The sequence below is a fragment of the Myripristis murdjan genome, chromosome 2, assembly GCF_902150065.1.
Source record: "Myripristis murdjan chromosome 2, fMyrMur1.1, whole genome shotgun sequence".
Classification (NCBI taxonomy): Eukaryota; Metazoa; Chordata; class Actinopteri; order Holocentriformes; family Holocentridae; genus Myripristis; species Myripristis murdjan.
The window spans coordinates 16,790,520-16,805,896 of NC_043981.1; the positions used below are offsets into that span (position 1 = coordinate 16,790,520).

At 41.2% G+C, this 15,377-nt stretch overlaps 2 protein-coding genes and 1 long non-coding RNA gene across 3 annotated transcripts in view; 2 read left to right on the forward strand and 1 right to left on the reverse strand.

Moving 5' to 3' along the window:
- The first annotated feature begins 4,926 nt into the window (after positions 1 to 4,926).
- LOC115374149 (fas apoptotic inhibitory molecule 1-like) lies at positions 4,927 to 10,418 on the forward strand. Its single transcript, XM_030072925.1, has 4 exons — positions 4,927 to 5,200; positions 6,350 to 6,578; positions 7,657 to 7,706; positions 10,045 to 10,418. Exons 1-4 carry the CDS (start codon positions 5,084 to 5,086, stop codon positions 10,192 to 10,194), a joined length of 546 nt encoding a protein of 181 aa, XP_029928785.1. The 5' UTR covers positions 4,927 to 5,083; the 3' UTR covers positions 10,195 to 10,418.
- LOC115374166 (uncharacterized) lies at positions 9,570 to 15,306 on the reverse strand. Its single transcript, XR_003929597.1, has 3 exons — positions 15,295 to 15,306; positions 11,745 to 11,747; positions 9,570 to 9,968 (listed from the first exon to the last, which is right to left on the reverse strand). It is a non-coding gene; the product is annotated as an uncharacterized LOC115374166 (long non-coding RNA).
- The window catches only part of agap1 (ArfGAP with GTPase domain, ankyrin repeat and PH domain 1), a 263,894-nt gene continuing 259,867 nt past the window's right edge, over positions 11,351 to 15,377 (forward strand). The window contains exon 1 of the mRNA XM_030072935.1: positions 11,351 to 12,689. Within this exon, the coding sequence (XP_029928795.1) occupies positions 12,527 to 12,689 (163 nt within the window). The 5' untranslated portion in view covers positions 11,351 to 12,526. The remainder of the gene's footprint in view (positions 12,690 to 15,377) is intronic.

Sequence of the window (15,377 nt, forward strand, 5' to 3'; positions counted from 1 at the left end):
GGCCAGGCGCTTGATAAGGGTTTGTGCTGTGGTTATAATGTGTAATATCGTCATATCATTTTGGAAAAACACAGCATTTTTCCACGAAGCCTTGCACACATGCACAAGGAAGTTGTCGATGCAGTTTGGTAACAGATCAGAAGCGTTCAGCGGAAACAAAAAAATCTCCAGTTTTATCCGACACACCTGCAGCGACATGAATGCGTCCATTTTCAGCGTGAAACCCCCTTCCCTTTGGTTTGAATATGATCACACATTCCTGATATATTATATAACTACATCTCAAGACACTTTTTTTTTGTATGAATGCTTTCAGTCTTCACCGACCACACAAACGCCACTATATTTATAATGCAATCCAAAAGGGAATCTATTATTTAATTCACTTGCATACCTATGCTATGAATCCATTCCAACGTATGCATATTTATGGAGTCTGAGATGCCACTCGGTCTCCTCATGTTGTACGTTTCGAGCAACACGGTGCATGTTTCTGTCGTGCTTGACTCACATCATATACATTTGATAATAAAAGGAAAAACTCATTGATTGCTGCATCTTTTTTTTACATATATGGGTTTGTTTGTTTGTGTTTTTTATCAAGTTTGCAGCTTTGATGGAGTCATTTGTCTTTAAAGGGATCATCACTCATTTCTCATGAAAACAATTTAAATGTCCTGCCAGTGCCGTGTGTGTGTGTGGCATTCTGGGATACTTGAGTTTACTGCTGAGCTTTTTGGACACAGTTTCAGTCTGCATCAGTCATCAGTTCAACGTGAGCTCACTGATTTAAAAAAAAAACAAATTTTTTAAATTACAGTAAATTTAGAAAAAGGAAAGAAATTCAAAAGATGCAAGAAAATACTGGCATTTATATACAGAAGATACAAAAATTACATTAAATTAAATAAAAAAAAAAAAAAAAAAAAAAAAAAAGCACCAGAATTAAATGTTTTGTCTAAAATCAGATGTTCTCCATTTTGTAGTGAAAAAATGCCAAAAAAAACCTTTGAAAATGCTGAATAGCGTGAAATCAAAACAGACAATTGTACTTTTCCCTCAAATCTCTTAATTTTCATTGGTTTTCAAAATACTGACATGTTCTCAGACTCAATCATCTGTATTTTAGTTATTTATAGATAGTTATAATCCAGTAATGCATTCCAAGATTATATTTTTGGGATTATACAGTGGCTTCAATAAGGTTTTGCCTCCTGCTCATGGTTGCACACATTATGAACCACATCACCAGAGACAGTCTGCATGAGAAATGGAATATTTCTGCATCCAGTTGCCATATGGGCTTTCACCACTAGATGGCACTCTTGCCTCACATTTTCAATGGCATTCTCTCTCAATCATTCACTCTGACATTACACATGAAGCTGGTTATGATCAAATAAACTAAACAGCCTGATCGAATTGAGTCACAAACAAACTGTAAACTGAATGTATATTTTTCACTTTCAGCTAAACAGGAAACAAGCAGATGAGTTCTCCTGACAATACTCTAATTAACCATTTAATTAGCAAACTCTTCATTCAAGCAGACAGCACTCAAACTGTGTGTGTGTGTGTGTGTGTGTGGGACTCTGGTTTGTTGCAGGATTTTGAGCAGTGAGCCCAGAGCTTGTGCTGCGTGACTAAACAAAATGTCAGCCTGTGTTGATAAGAGGAAACATGATCTCTCCCCTCCAGCTCTTATCACATATTAGAAGTGATTATGTCATAAATATGAAAGTCTTCGGTTTCTATGATACAGGTCGGACCAGCAGGACCAGAATCCTCCTGCACTCCTTCTTGACACTCCTTCCTCTTTGCTCCCTTGCTTCCTTTTCCCCTCCCTTCCATCCTTCCTCCATTTCAGCTCCAACTTCATCATAATTTAACATTAACGTTTATTATTTTTTACAATCAGCTCCTTCATGCTGCACAGATAAAGCATTCAAAATTGAGTTTCTCTTGGGGAAAAAAAAGCTTGAAATGTGTTCATGCTCTAATATTAAAGATTTGGTGTTTGCTATCCAAGTTTCCTAATTCCTTTTTTTTTTTTTTTTTTTTTTTTAAATTGCTTTGTGTTTGATTAAAGCTGCACTCTGTGGATTTCCTTGCTGTTGGATCCAAGTGTTAATAATCTTGTTTTTCTTCCACACAAGGTCAAAAATCTGGCACTGGGATGAGATAATCCCACTTGGTCCCAAAGTTAATCAACTTGTTTCCAGAATTTTCTTGAATCAAGCGTCATTTCCCTAATCCTAGTGGCTGATCTGCCTCGTTTCGACAGATTTATACTTGTTCTCAGAAAAAAGTCCTGAAACAAGTGGGATAATCTCATCCCTCTGGCAGATTTTTTATACCTTGTTTGAAGAAAAACAGGATTTTAACGCTGAAAATTGGACTAAATGACTTGTTAAGATGCAGATTTTTTTCCAGTCCATGAACTTTTGATTGACCTTTTGCATCCAGAGCCACTTGTGTCAATCAATCTGGGCCGGGTCTGGTCTGTGATGTTTTATTCCAAAGAGATGAGAGAGAAGAAAAATCTAATTTTAAGTTGTAAATTTTGATTCATCACTGCTTGTGGGTGGAGAACTGACCAAACCCGACACTAGAGTTTCACTTGGGCAAACTGGGAATCCACAATAATCCACATCATCCATTCCAGGTCATATCAAGCTGGGGAGCACGAAGGACCGCCTTTTAACCTTTCAAACTCAGCTGGTTCCTTTGGTGTGTTCGACATCGCCTCATGGCCAAGCTTCGTTCAAACCCACAGGATTTTATTTTAAATTCTAGCTGAGATCCTGAGGTTTCCAAAGATCCCAAACATGTGCAGCTGAATTCCAGGGAAATGTGTCTAAAATGATGCACAAGACATGCAGATCTTTTCTATTTGATGTGATGCTGCAGCCATGAAACAACAGCATGCTGACTTTGAATATTTCACTCAATATGGATGTGACACTGTGCTGCTACATGGATTTTTTTTTCTAATTTTGAAGCTACTTAAGAGGAAAATCTGAGTGTAGAGTTTCAGTCCTCCTTGTAACAGCAGGCATCCGTCCTGCTGAAGTGTCCTGACCGTGACCTCTGACCTTTTCCCCCCACAGGCATCAACATTTCACATCATTATCATCAACACAGGCCTGTTTCAGTGTGGTAATTGGATAAGCGTGAACTACATTTCCCTATATGTCGCGTTGTCCACACACGGGGCCGCGCGGCCTCGTCGTAAGCCGACCGCGGCGTCCTGACGCGGAGCAGCCGGCCGGGCCGCTCCGTGACCCGATTCCCCGAGTCTGATTGGCGTTGCGTGATTTGGCCGCTGTTCAGATATGATGATATGATTGAAGCAGCCGTCACATTAAAATGTCTCCGGAGCCAGTGTCTTCTGAAAACAAACGACAATAGCGGCTTTGTGTGAATCAGCGCACACTCACCAGACCCGCAGGCTGAGGCAGGACAGAGAGGGAGAGGGAGGGGGGGAGAGAGAGAGAGAGAGAGAGAGAGAGAGAAAGAGAGAAGAAAGAGAGAGACACCTGCTGGATGCTGCTGCTGCTGCTTACAGAAACTAGAATTGGGAAGAGCAATTTGGAAACGGCTGTATTACTACATGTTGCTTGTTGTAAAGTTGATCATCTAAAAATGTCATTACATTTCTTAATGTTTTTAGGTTTGTGCATAACCCTAATAAATGCATAACTTGAATTTTTGTGTGGGCGGCACGATCGGAGAGCTTGTTTCAAAAGTCATTATTGCCATTGTTAAAGATGAAACTAACATAAATAATTCGAGTACTATTCGCAGATAAAATTAAGATAATTGTGCTGTTGCAGTCAGTTTTAAGTCTTGGATCAGCCAGATGCTTTAAATGTAAACTGAACTTGTTCTTTCAAAAGTCATTGTGGTTTTTCTCTCTCTTTTTTTTTTTTTTTTTAAATTTTCCGAATCTCACTCCAGGACTAAGCAGATTAATTCATTTTAATCCAAGCGTATTTAACGATTTAAACTTTGTTGTTTATATGAAGCTGTTAATATGGAGCTGCAGACAAATTTACATATTGGGCCCTGACCTTTTCTCTAAGCATAACCAAGTATTTTCAGAGGCTGGCGAGCGTGCAGCCTTCCTCGGGAAACGCTCCTTCGGGTCGTATTCGAGGGTTGGAACAAAGAACTTATGCGTTCCTGTGGATTGGAAGATCATTTTTCATTTTTTGTGGTGCTGCTTTGCCCACTCACTTTTTTTTTTTTGCAGTGAGGTATTTAAACCTTCAAGTTAAAGTATGACTATCACTGCTGAAAATACTGCAGGAAAGGAAAAGTCCTGCATTCAGATTGTTCCCTCAGTAAAAGTACTATTCTCAGTATTCTCAGTAAAATGTAGTTCAGTGTGAAAAGTAAAAGTCATTCTTTCAGAGAGTTAAATTATTGATGCATGACCCTGTAAGTATTTTAATGTTGTAGCTCGAGCAGCTCCATATCCTGCTGGCTGGTTTACACATCTGATGGTTTGCATGCAAAGCTTCTTCTGCAGCCGTCAGATAAATGTAGTGCAGGAAAAGTAAAAAGTCTTATTAAATTGACAAGGACCGTGCTAGAACCTTAAAACTGGATGAAATACAGGACTTTCTTACTTTCCAGGCTATTTCTGGCTCCTCAAACTCCAATAACACTTAGATTTTGCAGCTGCCAGCCTGCAAAAATTCCTTATAAAGCTTTAATTTATTGCTTTCGTGATGGTTTATTGATCCATGCTGAGAGAGTCTCATTTTTTTCCTCCCATCATGCCACGCAGGAAGGTCAAAAACCCATTGAAGAAGACTCTCTACTGCCTCGTATGAACCTCAGATGCACACAATAGCTTGGCCTAATTGCCTGTGGCAGTGTAGAGTGAGCTTGCACCGCTAAGCCTCTTACTGTAATGCACTTGCTGCTGAGCCGGCACCCAGAACAGAACGGACGGGACGGGACGGCGTGAGGGAACGCAGCCCCCGAGATGAGATTTTGGCAGGGAAGGTGTTGCTGTGAGAGGAGGATTTTGTGAGTTGTGAGTGGATTCACAAGTGTATGAGGTGTGTCAGAGATGCTGGGTGGAGATCTGGTGGCGGTGTGGGAGGTGGCGCTGAGCGACGGCGTGTTCAGGATTGAGTTCGCTCATGGCACCACGACGGGCAAACGAGTCGTTTGTGTCAATGGACAGGTAGGTGGATCTGGACTTTTATGTTCTGTCTGACTTCAGTTTGCTTTAAACTCTTCCCTGTTGCCTTTTGGATTACAAAAACACCTGATCTGCCAGAGTAATGTTAACATACGCCAAACTTTGTCATGTTACAGGCTCCCAAGTTGGCTTTCATTAACCTGCAGACCCCCACTGGTCTCCAACTGAGTCTCTTTTCCAGTTGAACTCTATCAATGCATGCCATTAAAAACAGCAAAAACCCTGGGAAACAATGAATATTGCACCATGAAAGATCATTTTAAAAGATATTTTGTTTTGTGGTGAGTGTGAGATTGTCTAGATGACATGCTTGGATACTGGCAAACAGATTCAAAGAGCTTAAATTAAAACAATGTTAAAATAATCACTCACACATTTCTGTATTGTTTCAAATCCTGTTGATGACTCATTGGGAGACCCTCAAGGATCCCTTCAGGGACCCCTGGAACTTAGAAAACCACTGAACCAGGGAAACTGGTCAGCCAAAGCTAAAGACTGCGCCAGCGTTTATCTGGAAATTGAATCCATGCCAGGTAGTTTCCCTGACTTAAACCCAGTGCATGCTGGGATAAGCTCCAGGCCCCTTTGACCATGAATGAATGAATGAGTGAATGAATGGTAGCTGGTGTTCATCTGCCATCCTTAAAGGAGTACTTATCCAGACTGAGACAAGATGTTTGATACTGTTCTTACCTCTGTACATCCAGTGGTTCGGTTCCTATGGGTCGCATTTCCTGTTAGCTTAGCATAAAGACTTGAAGTCTATGGGAGTCGTTAGCCTGGCTCCCTCAAAGTGGAAAAAATGAACTGTCCAGCAAATCCGAAGACGTGTATATCAAATCCACATGACTCACTGTGTGCTGTAAATGAGACAGCTGCTGTAAGGTTTATTTTTACACTTTGACTGAGCCAAGCTAACAACTTCCATAGACCTCAAGTCTTTATGCTAAGCTAATGTGAAATGCTACCTATAGGAACTGAAAATGGCATCAAACATTTTGTCTCAGCCTGGGGAAGTCATAAAAAGTGTATCTTCCCATTTGAGTATTCCTTTAAAGTCAAGCATTTCTTCCCTAAAGTCCCATCAGAAAGTGTATTAATCATTCGAGTCCTTCGTTATCTCTCCAACAGGAAGTCATTAGGAAAGACTGGATGTTCAAGCTGGTTGGGAAGGAAACCTTCACGGTGGGAAGCACGCAGACGAAAGCCACCATAAACATCGAGGCCCTCACCGGCTTCGCCTACGAATACACCCTGGAGGTCGGCGGCAAGAGCCTGGAGAAGTTCATCCACGACCGGGCCAAGATGTCCAAGACGTGGCTGCTCAGGGTGGACGGGGACGACTGCAGGATCGTGCTCGGTGAGCCAAAAACACTCCTGTCTTTCTGTTTTTTCCTGTGTCGCTGTGTGGCTCCAAAACAGCCCGGTGTTTGCAGCAGGGAGTTTAGGTGAGAGCTTGACCCGCTGCTGTGTAATCTGCTCAGGTGAGAGGTGGTGTTGGTGGTTATTTTTGGACACACACACACTGCCAGTGGAAACCAGGCCTCACTCTGCCTTCACTTTCCTCACAGCACAACAAAAACCTTATCAAAGATACTGCAGGAGACCTCAGAGATATTTCAGTTTTGTAAATATAGAAGGGACTGCATTGATAAGGTGAAGCAATCGAAAGCTAATATTTATTTTTACCACAATGAAAATAAAGTGTTTCAGAATGTGATCTTTCATATTGCCCTGTTTCTTAACAAAAAACCTACTATTTATATATGTATTTATTTACTCATTTATTCATTCATTCATTCTCACACATATTTATTTATTTTTCTATTTCTGTATTTATGAACTATTTAATAGCACAGCTTTGTGTAACAATTTTTAAATCTAATGTATTTTTGTATACATCATTTTTAACATTTTTACGTGTATTTATGTATATGTATAGTTTTTTATGTTAGTCTGGAGATTATTTTAATGTTTTAATATATTATATATTATATATATTATATTATTTTTTGAATTAGGTTAGGGTTAGGTGCAGCTGACATGTTCAGGTTTTAGAGAATTAAATGAAACATGTCAAACAAGCCTATTCAAGTCAAACTTTTTGCAATACAAAGTTATTTTTGTAAAGGTTTTTTTTTTTTTTTCTTTTACAACAGTAACCACACGTTAGGTGCTGAGTACTGGAAGAGCGCCAAGGTGCTGAAAACACTGACATTTTCTTTCCAAAGTGACATTTCCACCCTGTGAGGAAAAAAAAAAAGATAAAAACTCTTACAAAACGATTGACAGATGTGACTGATACTTAAAGAAAAAGATATTTCCAGAGGCAGAATCAGAAGTACTTTATTGATCTCCGCCGGGAAATTGGATCTATTTTAAGATCGATGATGCTTTTTTGTGAGTCATAAATAATTTTCAATTCTTCCTTCCCACAGAAAAAGACACAATGGATGTGTGGTGTAACGGACAGAAGTTGGACGTGATGGTAAGAGACACTCATATTATATAATATCCAAAATCTCTTTGGATCCAACAAGAAATAAACTGCCAAACTAGTCATTCTGATCTTTCATTCATACATTGTTTTGTTTTTTTTAATACAAGAAATTTGACATGAAAAGGCCGTAGTTGCATTAGCTGGATTTTCTAGTTTTCTACACGGTGCAAACATGAATGAAAAGCTACATGACTGGTTTGAACTGGAAGGTCAGCTCAGGTGACAGCCCAACCTTGGACTACCTGATAAGGCTTGCTTACATTTTTTCCACTAAGCAGCAAGAAAAGGCTTTATCATATTAATTTCTTCCCCTCTGAGTGTGTTTATTTCCCACCAGGCTTCACTTATTGCTAAATAGTGAGGAAAGTTTGCTTTTTGCTCGACCCACTCATGTTTGACTCAAATGTTCAGCCTCCAAGAAACTTTTTTGGTTTCAGTTTAACTCCACAATCTACAGCTGAATCTATAGTAATATATCATGGAAATGTCACGAAACTGCGCCAAAGTTCACACACCTTGTAATCCCAATCTCTCTGAACTGCTGGGGTAAATCCTGAGGGATTAATCTGATTAATGTGGCTGCAACAACTGATGCTAAACGCTCCTGTGTAGCTCAAGGTGCTAACTCTGCAGAGGGTCAGAGGTTAGATTCTCACCTCAGTCACGTCTTTTCATAACATAGAATAAAAACCAATAAAAACCTCAGTCACTACATGCACACTAATCAGAAGATGACAATATTCCTGCTTTGATACGGGTCATGTAAACAGCATATCCCGTTTGGATATTCCTAATCAGGCCTTTTTTTCCGAATGTAGCATTTTCAGATTAAGACATGTGGGATGTGCCGATATTATTTGGGTTTTAGGTGCATCTTCTGCTTGTGTACACAGCACATTAGGAATATGCGTCTTAAATTGGGATTTTTACTGCAGTTTGCAACGCAAGGCTACCAAGGCTGGGGCGGAGATGCATTCACAAAATAAAAGCCCACATTTCTGGTTGGGAGGAGAAACACACCAACTGTTAAACATGATGAAAGACGTGGATATGAGCTGATTTTGGATGTGAGGAAATATCACAACACTGCCTTCTCAATAAGGTGGATGAGGGAATGACAGAGGGAGGCTGTGTTTGCACGGCTGCATGGAAACAGGAATATTAGTGGAATATTAATTTCTATTGGCCATGTAAACCACTTAGTCTTTTTCGGATTAAGGGCAAAAACTGGAATATTTTGTGCAAGTAAACGTCGTCACTAAACCGCTGCAACAAGCAGATGCACAACATCCGTGTGACACTGTCCTACAATATGGGAAAATGTTGAAGCTGCTTAAGGGGAAATATAAGGGAAAATCCAAGTTTAAGGAGTTAAAACTATTTCCGATCAGCAACCACATTTTCATTTCACTTGAGGCTGGTTTTCAGCTGTATCCACCGCCAGTTTCACTTCCCGTAGAAACCAAGGACGCTGTTTGAAAACAGTATACTATTTTTATATTAGTTCAGTTATAAATTTAAAACAGACACAAATAATATGTTCTAACAGAGTTCCGGCAGCTTTAGCCGCCTTCTGTCACTCAGCAAAGTGTAAAAGTGCCAAAGGGACACATGGATGACTTTGCTCTTTGTGTTTATGTTCTCATGAGGTGACAGCGAGTTAAAGTTAAAGAGGCCAGTCTCCTAAAAACTTCAATAAAAATTTAAATACAGTCATTTGCATTTTGGGCTCTGGAACAAAGTTACAATAGTTTTTTTTTTTTTTTTTTTTTTTTTTTTTTTTAATTTTCATTTGTTTTTATTTTTATCTTGTTTATTTAAGTTTTGCTTTCAGTTCACTTTAGTTTCAGTTAGTTTCCAGAGAAGTTTTTAGTAGTTTCAGTATTAGTTTTAGGTTGTGTTTTTGTAATATGTGTGGCAAGATATGAGAAATTCGGAATAGGTCTTCCAATTCAAAGCCGACACTTTGTGAAGGCGGCTGACTCCCAGTCAGGTCGCCGTCCCAGTCTCAAAAAACATCAGCACCAACGCAGACTCATGCTGGTTATGCTGTTTTCCCAGAGCCGAGTCTTGAATTTTATTTTCACAAACTAAAATGTTTTTTGCACCTAGTTTTATTGACCTATAATAACCCTGCTCTGGAGGGTGGTGTTATCTTTGTTTTTAACTCCAGAGGGATGAGTTTCAAATGATTTTGTGCCTTACATCATTTTGAGATAAAAAAGCGTTTGTGTTATTCCTCATAAAGAGCTGGTGAGCAGTGTTGCCGTGCTGTGACAGTGTGTGTGTGTCTCTCAGTGGCTCTGCTCTGCTCTGCTGTCCACAGGGAGAGTTTGTAGACGACGGCACAGAGACACACTTCACGCTGGGGGAACACGAGTGCTGCATCAAGGCCATAAGCAGCGGGAAGAAAAACCGCGGCATCATGCACGTCTTACTGGTCGATGGAGAGAACATCCCGGGGGTGGGACCGTGACACTGGACCCGGCTGCTGCAGCACCACCGGACTGACCGATCCACTTTCAGAGAGATTACATGAAGGCAACTATCTGTGAACTGTTTGTGCAGATACCATGAGAGCAATGATCTGACTGTGCTTCTTCATGGGGGATCAATACACTTGAATTGTTTACATGCAGTGTAGTGAAAACAGCATCATGTGTGCAAATATAGCAAATAAACATTAATATGCAGCAGTAACGTTGTTGTATCTTCTCATGCTTATGTGCTTAATTGGGTGATTTTTTGTTTTTTTTAATCCATCTCTCAGGTTCTTCAGCAGTTAAAACTCTGCTTTGAAAAGGGCCATGCACATTTATTGTTAGAATGTGTTTTTTTTTTTTTTTTTTTTTTTTTCAGGATTCAGAAGTAATTAAGAGAATTAAATTGCTCTTATTGGTGGACAGCTTGTCCTTTTTTTGCGTAGGCTCCACGCAATTAGTGTCTTCTTGAATCCAGCTGCGTCAAATCTGCTAAAGTTGTCTAAAATGACAACGGAACAGGGGTACTTTTATCTTCAAAATAAAACTCGTTCCTAAAACGTCTTGGGGCACATCACATTTGGCAAATGGTGTACAACTATTCAGTCATATTGTTGCAGACAGCAGGGTGCTAACATTAGACACATCATTTTGGGGCGATATTAGAGAGGATAATCATTGAAACTCGGTTTATTCACCTTTGTATCTGTGGAATAGCAGTTAATCACATTTTAAGATTAACATTGTACACAGTCATGCAATATCAAACTGCACTAATGCAGGGATAATGTCTTAATAGAGAAATTATGCTTATTTTATTAGAATGTTAACCAGAGGTCATAATATATCTTTTCTCCCACCACTACATCACCTATTATGGTACATGCTTGTTGCGAAAGGTGAAAAGGTGCCTTAGTGACAGATAATTTTAGGCATTTAAGAAAAAAAAATTGTTGTCTTTTGCAAGGAAAAACATAAAGCAAAGACCATATCTGTTAACCTGTTAACTTCTCAGCTGGGAAAGTCTCCTTTACTCATGGAATACAGGAACAACACAACTGCCATAATAATCCAATAATAATCTGAAATGCCCTAAATCTTTAAAGAAACAGATTGAAATATATCTGTTTTTTTTTTTTTTTTGTTTTTTTTTTAATAAAGTAAAAGTCATTAAGTCAGTAAAGGTTTGATTTTGAAACTCGTGGCCGGAAGCCTTGATGTTTACAGCGGGCAGCTTGACCTGGTGGGAGGAAACACATTGAGGGTAATGACGTTCCCCGGCTGGGATCCTGGCTGCAGACGGGATGGAGCTCACTGCACGGGAATGGGGGGGAATGACTGAGTGTTAGGTGCGCAGGATCCGGGATCTGTGTGTGTACTCTGCGTTCGGTTCACATCCCCCTGCTTGCTTGCTTGCTTCTCGGAGGGGCGGGGGTCCCGTGTTCGCGGCCAAAGCGGGACGGAGGACAGCATTTTGCGCTCGGACCCCGGACTGGAGACAAAACAACGGGGACGGGAACAGGCATCCTAACCCACCACGATCCACCAACTCTTTAGCAACCTGGCTGCCTGGCACCACTTGGCTTCTCGGTGTCCTTTTCTACCATTTTTCTGCAGCAGCGACCGGCTAATTCGCCTGTCCGGGACACAAACTCCCCCGCGGGTCCACCGGTGAAGGAGACTTTTCCGCCTGTGAATTTGACAGGTTTGTTTTTGCTCAGCTAGTTAGCATTAGCATCAACCGTTAGCCTAGCCACCGAGGTTAGCAACAAGGCCGTTTTTTATCCCAGTCGTCTGATGAGGAATGACTCCCGAGTGACAACCACAGGTTATGTAAAACAAATTAAATCGAGCCGAAGTCGCCGTATCGCCCGGACTCTTCACCCGGACGGGGATAAGGACATGGGGAAGCTTGCCGCAGCCTGCCGCACATCTGTCGCCGCTCCGGGATCGGGAACCGCCGGGAGCCTCCCGGGCACAGCTGCCTCCCCCGGCCAGTAGCAGCAGCGTGGACGCCTCCGCCAAAACCACCACAAATCTGGACTTATTCAGGGATGTAGTGGGGAATAAACTCTTTTTGCTGCTGGAATACATGACATACACCTAATTTAACACTATACACTGTGAGGAATTCATTAGGATAAGGTGTGTGAAGGAGAGAAAGCATGAATTGACGCTTTTTTGTGCCCCCTTTGCTTATCCCGGACCGGAGGACACAGTTCAGCTTTATTCTGATACACCACCGCGCTTTAACCTCCAACAAGCTGCAATTACAGCCGAAAAAGCCTCCATCCCGCCAGCCTGTAATTGGGATCCCAGGGGAGCAACATGAACTACCAGCAACATCTGGCCAATTCGGCCGCGATTCGGGCCGAGATCCAGAGGTTTGAGTCCGTCCACCCCAACATCTACTCCATCTACGAGCTGCTGGAGCGGGTGGAGGAGCCGCTGCTGCAGAACCAGATCCGGGAACACGTGATCGCCATCGAAGGTAGGCTGGTGGGGAACACCGGGTGCTGATTGGCTGGTGCTCCATTAGCCGCACCTTAAGGTCACATCCAGTTTTTGATGCTGTTGTCCAGTGTTGCTTTTGCAGCTCAGTGACTGGAGCAACATCACCAGGGTTGTGGGTTCAATTCTCCATGTGGCTGTATACATTAAGAAGAGCAAGGTGGTAAACTATAACTGTTGCCAGGGTTGGGGGTTCAATTCCACATTGAGGTCAGCATGCATGGCAAGGCACAAACACTGTAATAACTTCACATTAATGTTTATCTCCTTTCAAGAGTATATTAATGTAGTGAATCGAGGTGTAACGGCTCAGTAAACCCACGGTTCGGTTTGCATCGTGGTTTTTGGGGTCACGATTTCAGTTTCAGTTCAGCTTGTACTGTGCATTACGGTGATTTTTATTGAAAGTGCAATAAAAGTGGAGAGATTTTCACCCTGAGTCGATGAGATGATGGAGAGAAGGTTAATAATTGTTAATTTTGACAATCAGCTGATCGTTTGTGTCATTTATCAAGCAGAAATGCCCAACGTTTGTTGATTCGACCCTCACTAACATCACTAAGATGCTACATTTGTCCTCCTCCTCTCTGCTCATGTCATGATAAAATGAATATTTTTTTGGCTGCTGATCAGACCAAGGAAGCAATGTGAAGACGTCACCTCGTGCCCTGATTACTTCATGTGAGCATTTGTCATTATGTTTGACACTAAATCATTAATCGACTGTGAAAATATTCATTAATTGCACAGCTCACTAATTGAGAGTGTAATAAAGGTCACAGGGCTGATATTAGCTGTGGAAGCGGCAGGCTGTCTGCTGTGTCATCTGGGAGGGACTGCAAATAAAATTCATCTAATCCTTCTGTTTGATTAGCTGAAAAGTGGGCTTTCCAGCCAAATGACTTCTATTTCTGCTCCGCTCTCCGGGTCAGACGATGACAATGACAGGCTTGAGATGAGCTGCAGAAACGCTGGATTTTTCCGGTAAAGTCAGAGTGGAAAAACCAGCCGTGTGCTGTGTTTGTATGATACCTGACTTTGTTTGGGGAATATGCCTGTTACACTCAAATTGCAAGGTACTCTGTTTGTGTGACAGTCGACTTTGTTTGAGTGTCACGCACAAAAACTGCATTGAGATAAATGGCTGTGTCTTGTCAGCCCGGAGCCTTGTTAGGGCTTCAAAAGAGAAACAAAACAAACCTTGGCATACAAATTGAAGTCAGCACAAATGCATTCTGTGTTTAGATTTGATTTGATTAACGCTGAAACATTTTTCAGCAAGATTTTTGATGTTATCGCCCGTAAGAAGTCAGGTGGAGCAGCTGTTGAAGAGGTTACATAATGCATTTTTAATGCATTTATCCATGCAGCCATTTGACTTATGTTTGCATTGAGAAAATTAACCTTATTGTTGCATTTTTGGATGGTTGCACTGCTTGAGTTTGGCGGACTTTGATGCACCAAAACTGCAAAAATGAAATGCACGTTCAGAGAAGATGAATGTTTTTTTTTTTTTTTTTTTTAAGCAGCAGACTGCAGAACAATTTGGTGCATTAGATGTGTTTCTAATGTAGAAAAAAAAAATGCACATGATGTCATCGCTGTGCATGCTTTTGGATGCAGCTTAGGCTAAGTTACACACAGTAGCTCGGGTCAGAGGCTCTTGTATGGGATTATAATGCGAGCACACAGCTGCACAGATGTCTGCGCTGCGTAACACAATAGTCACCGCTGCGACACGCCGTTCCTCTGTTTCAGCCCCCCACCACCCCCCACCCCTCCAACCCACCCCAACTTCCATTTTCCCTGAATTGAGTGACATACGGTGACTCACTCAGCCCTGCTTTAGTGCTGGAAATAACCCAGAACAGCAGCAGCACATAATGTCATCATCTTTCTTTCCCCCACAACACATCTGGATGTGTCACTGGAGTGTGTGTGTGTGTGTGTGTGTGTGTGTGCATTTATGTGTGTGTGGCATTATGCAGACGCTGCGACCCGCTCTGCTCGCTGTGTGTGTGTGTGTGTGTGTGTTTCGGGCCCTGGCATGTCCTCGCAGTGTGTGACCGTGTGTGTTTGAGCCGTTTAAAAGTGCAACAGTCATGTATTGATTATGAACTCAACCGCATCGATCTGCTAAAAGAAATAATTAGAATGAGTCACTGTGACTTTGGCATGAACTGGTATTAAGTACTTTGGATTGATTATTGAAAAGACCTAAACATGGCGGTGATCTAACAGAATAAAATGAATCACATGTATTCTTTTCCAATAATTGTCTTTTTTTGGGATTAGTAATGTGTAAGTAATTATGGTGTCTATTATTTTTTCACATTTCAGAGACAAAAGAATAGTCCGCAGCGCTGTGGGGTCACTCGAGAAAAGAAAACTATGCAGCTGGGGGAGGAGGGTATTTCGTGAAATAAACTCTGAGTTTTCGAGATGAAAGTCCTACATTTATGAGAAAAAAAACTTGGACGTTCTCTGAGATTTAAGTGGTAAATTTACGAGGAAAAACTCACAAATTTATGAGGAAAAAAAAGTCACAGCTGAGTTATCGACTTAATAAACTAACGACCGGGAACGAAAACACACCAGTGGTTGAATTTAATACTTCTGGCTTAACAATGGCTTAGTTTTAATGCTTTGGACTGAATTACAGGGATGG

What these genes read in the sequence shown, in the direction of transcription:
- LOC115374149 (XM_030072925.1), top strand. Translation starts at nt 5,084, where the DNA reads ATGCTGGGTGGAGATCTGGTGGCGGTGTGGGAGGTGGCGCTGAGCGAC. An exon ending in TCGTTTGTGTCAATGGACAG is followed by an intron (nt 5,201 to 6,349) that starts GTAGGTGGATCT and finishes TCTCTCCAACAG; the next exon opens with GAAGTCATTAGGAAAGACTG. An exon ending in CGACTGCAGGATCGTGCTCG is followed by an intron (nt 6,579 to 7,656) that starts GTGAGCCAAAAA and finishes TCCTTCCCACAG; the next exon opens with AAAAAGACACAATGGATGTG.